The 8,076-nt window shown below is 41.1% G+C and overlaps 1 protein-coding gene across 1 annotated transcript; it reads right to left on the bottom strand.

Annotated features, from left to right (window-relative positions):
• Positions 1-1,126: 1,126 nt before the first annotated feature.
• Positions 1,127-1,921, bottom strand: LOC142639623 (uncharacterized). The gene is made up of 2 exons (XM_075813773.1): positions 1,530-1,921; positions 1,127-1,166 (listed from the first exon to the last, which is right to left on the bottom strand). The coding sequence occupies exons 1-2, from the start codon at positions 1,919-1,921 to the stop codon at positions 1,127-1,129; spliced, it is 432 nt and encodes a 143-aa protein (XP_075669888.1).
• Between the last annotated feature and the right edge of the window lie 6,155 nt (positions 1,922-8,076).

The following is an 8,076-nucleotide window of genomic DNA, read 5'->3' as shown; positions in this document are numbered from 1 at the left end:
TTAAGAAATAATGAGTTGAAATGTTAATTTCTCCAAAGTAGATGATCTGAGGACCAGACATAACTAAGGTTCTGTTTAATATTTAAATAATTATCAATTTTCACGAGGTATGTGGTTCGAGAAGCCATGCATGGCCAAGTTTCTATTTGATACTCAAGAAATAATGAGTTGAAATGTTAATTTCCCCAAAGTAGATGATCCGAGGACCAGCCGTAACTAAGGTTCTATTTAACATTTAATAAAATATCAATTTCCACGAGGTATGTGGTCCGAGGAGCCATGCATGACCAAGTTTCTGTTTGATACTTAAGAAATAATGAGTTGAAATGTTAATTTCCTCAAAGTAGATGATCTGAGGACCAGACGTAACTAAAGTTCTGTTTAACATTTAATAAATTATCAATTTCCACGAGGTATGTGATCCGAGGAACCATGCATGACCAAGTTTCTGTTTGATACTTATAAAAATGAACTAAATCACAACACAATAATAATAGAACAAAGAATGGCAAAAGAGTCTTTCATTAATAATAGTACCTTCGTAGGTTATTTACATACCATGGACGTGGTACAACTTTTTCATCTAAATCTGCTAGACGATATGCCCCTAGGCCTACTAAAGAAATGATTCGATATGATCCTTCCTAAGTAGGTCCTAGCTTTCCCCATGCTGGCTTCTTGACAGTACCCAAGACCTTCCTCAATACTAAGTCTCCAGGTGCAAGTGACCTTAACGTTACATGAGCATCATATTCTCGTTTGAGCTTATGTTGATAATAAGCTAGCTGAACCATGGTGGTCTCTCGCCGTTCCTCAACTAGATCCAGGCTTTTCTCTAGTAAATCATCGTTATTATCTGGGCTGAAAGAGCTTGTCCTTAACGTCGGAAACCCAGTTTCCAAAGGGATCACAACCTCGGCCCCATAAGTCATAGAGAAGGGCATTTCTCTTATGGATCTTCGTGGTGTAGTCCGATATGTCCACAGAACATGTGGCAATTCTTCCACCCACCTTCCCTTTGCATCATCCAACCTCTTCTTGAGTCCACTTACTATAACTTTGTTAACGGCCTTGGCCTGCCCATTTCCTTGCAGATAAGCTGGAGTGGAGTACCTATTTGTGATACCTAGGTCACAACAATGCTTTCTGAAAGCTTTACTATCAAACTGCAAGCCATTGTCTGAAATAAGAGTATGAGGTATTCCAAACCTAGTGACAATGTTCTTCTAAACAAACTTCTTTGCATCCACATCTCTAATGTTTGACAAAGGCTCACCCATTTGGTAAAGTAATCAGTTCCTACGAGCAACCACCTTTTATTTCCCATAGCCTTTGGGAAAGGCCCTATTATATCTAATCCCCATTAAGCGAATGGCCAAGGACTAGACAAAAGATTAAGTACACCACTGGGTTGATGGATGTTAGGAGCAAATCTCTGGCATTGGTCATATTTTCTCGCGTAATCCTGAGCCTCTCTCTGCATGTTGGGCCACCAATATCCCTGGGTCAGAGCTCTATGAGCTAAAGACCTTCCTCCCATATAACTTCCACGAATCCCTTCATGCAATTCTTCCAAAAGTGACTTCGTTGCTTCAGGGTGTATACACAGCAAGTATGGCCCAGAAAAGGAGCGTTTATACAACTTCTGATCCTCAGACAACCAGAATCGGGGCGCTTTTCTGCGAACTTTATCTGCCTCAAATCTTTCCTTGGGCAGGACATCGCTCTTAAGAAAGGATACTATGGGGTCCATCCAACTAGGTCCGAACCTAACTTGATGAATACGGACAACATCAACAGCCATCCGAGCAGGTTTCAACAAATCTTCAACGAGAATGACTTGGGGCAAACCTTGAGCCGAAGATGTTGCAAGTGTGGCTAATGAATCAGCATGTGTGTTCCCACTCCTAGCTATATGCATTAAGGTAAAAGAGTCAAATTTGGATTGTAAACACCTGACCTGGGTTAAATATTCCTGCATTCTTGGATTTCTAGCCTCTAATGTCCCCACCACTTGGCCCACGACTAACTGAGAATTCGAGAACATTTGGATTGATTTTCCCCCCATTTTCTAAACCATATCCATCCTAACCAGTAGGGCATCATATTCCGCCTCGTTGTTGGTAGCCGAGAATTCCAATCTCAACGATTTCTCAAATGTAAGCCCCTCCGAAGACACAAGAACTAGTCCCACACCTGATCCTTTTTGGTTTGCCGCCCCATCAACATACACTTTCCAACTCGGAAGTTCCTTGCACGAAATCACGCCAATTGATTTTCCATCCATGTGCAACCCCTTTGCACTTTCTTCTAATGAAGGTTCAGCGAATTCTGCCACCAAATCAGCAAGGACCTGGCCCTTGAAAGAGGTGCGAGACATATATTTAATATCAAAATCCCCCAAGATAGTTCCCCACTTAGCTATCCTCCCCAAGTAACCAGCACTTCGCAATACCGACTTAAGAGGGAGCTAAGTCAAAACAACAACTGTATGGGATTGAAAATAGTGAGGAAGCTTACGCATAGCATACACTACGACTAGAATCGCTTTCTCCAATGGCAAATAACGCACTTAAACTTCATGCAGAGATTTGCTCACATAGTAAATTGGTCTCTGTATACCACTATCGTCCCGTATTAAAACCAAGCTGACGGCGTGAATAGCCACCGCTATATACGCAAACAGGATTTCATCCACCTCTGGCCGAGACATGATGGGTGGTCAAGAAAGATACTCTTTAAGTTGTTGAAAAGCTAAGGCACACTCCTCGGTCCATTCGAATCCCTTCCACTTATTTAGCAATTGGAAGAAAGGTCTACACCTATCAGCAGATCGAGAAATAAAACTATTGAGAGTAGTAGTCATCCCCGTTAGCTTCTAAACCTCCTTTGGGTTCCGAGGAGGTTGCAATCTGTTAATTTCCTTGACTTGTGCTGGATTTACTTCTATTCCTCTATGAGTCACCATGTAGCCTAAGAATTTACCGTAGCCTACGCCAAAAGAGCATTTAGAGGCGTTAAGGTGCAACTTATACCTCCTCAGAGTCTGAAAAATGTCATTTAAATCTTTCACATGCATGGACACGACCTTTGCTTTTCACCACCATGTCATCCACATACACTTCGATAGTCTTTCCCAGCTACGACTTGAACATCCTGGTCATCATCCTTTGATAGGTAGCCCCTGCGTTTTTTTAAACCAAATGACATCACCTTATAATGATAATTCCCCGTAGGAGTAATGAAGGTTATTTTCTCCTGATCATCTAGTGCCAAGAGTATTTGGTGATAGCCTTGGAAAGCATCCAAAAAACTCATCCGAGCATGTCCAATTGTAGCATCCACCAACTGATCTATGCGGGGCATTGGGAACGAATCCTTAGGACACGCCTTTTTCAAGTCTGTGAAGTCCACACACACTCTCCACTTTCCATTCTTATTTTTCACCACTACTGTGTCGCCAGCCATTCCGGATAAAAAACTTCTTTAATTGCCCCAGCCCTTTTAAGCTTGAGCACCTCTTCCTTGACAGCCTCGGCATGCTCTTTAGAAGAATTCCAAGGTGGTTGTCTCCTCGGGACAATAGTAGGATTGACGTTCAAATGATGGAAAATGAAGCTTGGATCAACCCCAGAGGCCTCATAGGGATCCCAGGAAAATACGTTGATATTGTTTTTCAAAAACATAACCAATTCCATCTTCTCTTGATGTCGTAGCCGAACACCAGCTTGAAAGAACTTTTCAGGATCGTCTCCTATAAGAAATCTTTCTAACTCTTCACATGTTACTTCCTCTGTTGTCATCGCACTGGGCGCATCTAGAGATGTTAATTGCTATAAGTCCTCCATAGCCGAAACTGAGGACTCTGATTCAACCTGATGCAGTATTGCAGCCGATATACATTGTCTTGCTACTCATTGGCTCCTAAGAATTTCCTCAATCACCCAGAGCATGTAGAGTTGAGGAAACAGCACCCAGAGCATGCAGCCAAGGCCTTACGACGATGGCCGTGTATGGGGAATAAGCGTCTACCACAATGAAATCCACGTCAACTGTTTCTGGACCTGATTGCACAGGCAAGCGAATTTGTCCCTTTGGTATGACGGTCTTCCCTTCAAAACTTATTAGTGGTGAATCATAAGCCGTAAGATTTTCGAGCTTTAAATTAAGCCCCTTAAACAAATCTGGGTACATAATATCAGCACCACTACCCTGATCAACCATCACTCTTTTCACATCATAGCCCCCTATCCTCAATGTAACCACCAGGGCATCGTCATGTGGTTGAATGGTCCCAACTTTATCTTCATCCGAGAAGCCCAAAATAGGTGGAGTACCCCCCTTAATCCTCTTCAGCCTCGAGCTAGACTCCTCGGCGAGAATATGTGACACTGACATCACCCTAGTACGACAGGAGCCAGTCCTGACAAGAGCAGCAAAAATGACATTAATCGTTCCTAAGGGAGGTCTGGATGAGTTGTTCCTTTGGTTAATCAAACCTGAGTGGCTTCCCTGTCCATTGGGATGATACACAAATTGTTTCAACTTGCCTTCACTAACCAACTACTCCAAATGGTTCCATAGTGTCTGGCAGTTCTCGGTGGTGTGACCTACGTCCTGATGATAGTGGCAAACAAGGTTTTGGTTCCGTTTCGTAGGATCTCCAGCCATCTTGCTGGGCCATTTGAAGTATGGTTCCTTCTGGATCTTTTCCAGCAACTGATGTACCAATTCTCGGAATACGGTGTTGACTACCTGAGGAATGGCTGAATCAGACTGCCCAACGAAATCTCTCCTCGGCCTGTTGTTATTGTATCTATCCAACTTGAAATCCCTCCTCTCCTAAGGGATAACCTTCCCCTTCCCCTTACCTTGCTGTTGATCTTCCTCAACTCTTTTGTACTCATCAATACGATTCATGAGCCGACGTACACTCCGCACAAGCTTTTTTGTTAGAGATTTCCTTAAGTCGTGATTAGTAGGGAGGCCCACCTTGAAAGTGTTAATCGCCATCTTATTGAAATTGCCATCAATTTCATTGAACATCTCCCAGTATCTATCAAAATACATTTTCAAGGTCTCTCCTTCCCTTATGGCTATGGAAAATAACCAGTCTAAAGGCCAAGGAACTCTACTGTATGTAATGAATCGAGACGTGAATGCCCTAGTGAGCTCCATGAAGGAATCAGTAGAACTTGCCTTCAGGTTGTTAAACCATCTCATAGCAACAAGTCCCAAGCTAGAGGGGAAGACTTTGCACATTAAGGTTTCATTCTTAGAGTGTACCGCCATCCTCTGATTGAAATGACTCACGTGTTCCACTGGGTCTGTTCTGCCATTATAGATGGTAAACGTGGGCTGAGTGAATCGTCGTGGAAGCTTTCCCTTTTCAACCCTACGTGAGAAATGTGACTTGGAGATCTGGTGCAACGCCTTGCTCATAGCATCGTTTCCCAAGCCCCTAGAGGAAGACTTCTTATCCCTACGACTAGGAAAGTCGTCTTTCTCATACGAGAAAGTTTCACTAGGAGGAGTCCTGGACCTTGGCCTGTAACTACTACCTTGGGAGCCCTCAGAAGAAGGATCAGAAAGAGATGGTGTCCGCCTCCGTCTCGCACGGCGCAACTTCTTCTTAAGGTGATCAATCTCCTTCTGTATGGCCTTCGTATCATCCTTCTGGGGGACTCTGCTTCCACCACGCGAACGACTCCCACCAGGATGCACCGTATGTACACTACCCTCTCGATCCCTCTCACGTTCAAGACGTTGGAAATGATCCTCACGCTGGGACCCCTGAGACTCTGCATGATGCGGACCTGAGCCTGCCATAGTGTTCCAATTCCTTAAACACAAGATTTCTCACAGACGACGCCAATTGTAAGTGCACAATTTGTACACGGACCCAACTAAGTGATGAATTCAGGCCCAAAAAGCCTTATACAATGAAATTTGTAAAGCGTAGGCTTGAAACCTAGGTTTTTTGAATATTGGACAACAGATAGGTGGGCTAGATCACAACTATCAACGCAATCAATGGATGAAAATGACAGAAGACTCTCCTCGGACGTAAGCCGAGGATCACTTGTATTGCCTTTCTTTCTTCAAACAAAAGATTACAATTGAAGCTAAAGTGTACAATGCTTTTTTCCTCTCTTTTCCTTTTTTTTTCCCGATCCCCCTCTATAATGCCGTTCTCTTCCCTTTATATCTCCTCCCTTCTTTCCTCTATCTTCCACGTATGGATCCAATCAATGATCTAGATCTTTTTCCTCTCTACCGCCCTCTGGAAGTCTTCAAATAACAGCTGTAAGACTGATTTGTACTGTTCAGATGTCATTTCCCCATTAATGCTGCCAGAGTGGTAGGTGTAGGGTCTTTAATGTGGTGGTAGCAGCCTTTTCCCTTGATATTTTCTCATACGTTCTTCCTCTCTATAACTGTGTGGAACACATCTTTACCCACCAAGCTTTCTAAAATTCTCTCCCTAAACATCATGACATATCATACGATCTTCACTTGACTTAGCCGAGGAGATACCTCTCCTTGGACAACCTCATCAACCTTTCTAACAAGGGCTGGCTTGTGGGCCTCAAAGGCTATGCTTGGACAGGCTCACACCACCAAATCAGGCCCAAGGCCCAAATGCGTGTTTTGACATTTTACCCCCACAGTTTCATTTTGTTAAAATCATTTTATTTTTCCTTTTAAAAATCAGTCCATTTTTTAATGCTTTAACGTGGATTTTTAATATGTGGATGTGATTTTAAAAATAACAATTAAAATATTTTATTATTATTTTAGTAGCCACGTAGGCATAAAGTGTGCTAGCTATGCAATCCATTAACTATATAAGCATATATTTTTCGTTAGTGAGTTAATAGCAAAGACCAAATTGACTTCGGGTTGAATATAACAGGGATTAAATAAACTGTCACCAAAATGTAGGAACCAAATTGACTTCAAGTTGAATATAACAAGATCAAATAGATTGTTACTAAAATGTAGGGATCAAATTGGCTGTAACCTGAAAATGTAAGAACCAAAATGATGTTTTCACCTATTAAAAATTGAAGTCCTTAAAATTTTAACTTCGTATGAAAATTTTTTATTGAGCTTTATAACATTTTTTTGGTGTAAATGCACTTTTGGTCCTTATATTTTGACCCGATTTCTATTTTAGTCCCTACATTTTATTTTTACCACTTTTAGTCCCTAAACCAATTAACGCATGACATTTAAATCTTTACCGTCAACCAACTAACAGGGAAAGCTGAGGTGGCTGATGGAGAGAATTAAAAATCATTAAAAAACATTAAAATAATAATAAAAAATTTTATTTTGGTATTAAAAAATGCCACATCAACGTATAAATTTAAAAACATAATTTATTAATATTAACTAAATAAATAAATAAAAGAATTAAAACCCAAACATCACAAAATTAAGATCTAAAAAGTATCTTAAACAAAGTTAAAAAACAAAATATTCAAAAAATTTTCTTTTTCATTAGAATATTCAAAAAAACATGTTTTTTTTTTCCCCCAATCTGGTTGGAAACATGTGCAGACCATCTCTTTCTTCCAATTCCATTTCCTATTACAATTCCTAACTAAAACCAAACAAATCCTTATAAACCAATTTCTCTTCTCCACTTATCAAAAAAAAAAAAAATCTCTTCTCCTTTCTCTAAGCTATTCCACAGTCCCCATCAAATCTCTCCAAACATCTATCTCTACCTCTCGATCTCACTCTCTCAGCAAGGGTGATGACAATCATCTGGGGATCAGACGACTCTTCTAGCAAGTTTGATGTGTTCGAGTTCAATTGGTGGTGGTGGTGGTGGGTTGTTTTCCTCTTAATCTCTGACTTTCTCTCTATCTAAACCCGGCTCTATCTCTCTTTCTTGATTGTTTGATTATTGTTGTGGTGGTGGGTTTGATCAGTGGAGGTGGTGGCTGGATTTTTCTATGTTTGGGTAGAAAGAAAATTTCTGGGTTTGGGTTCGAGTGGAAAGAAAATTTATGGGTTTGTGTTTAAGTTTGTTGGTTGGGTTTTTGTTATGTTTGTTATCTGGGT

This window comes from Castanea sativa, chromosome 6 (genome assembly GCF_040712315.1).
Source record: "Castanea sativa cultivar Marrone di Chiusa Pesio chromosome 6, ASM4071231v1".
In the NCBI taxonomy this organism is placed as follows: domain Eukaryota; kingdom Viridiplantae; phylum Streptophyta; class Magnoliopsida; order Fagales; family Fagaceae; genus Castanea; species Castanea sativa.
This window is presented reverse-complemented; position numbering and strand designations above follow the sequence as displayed.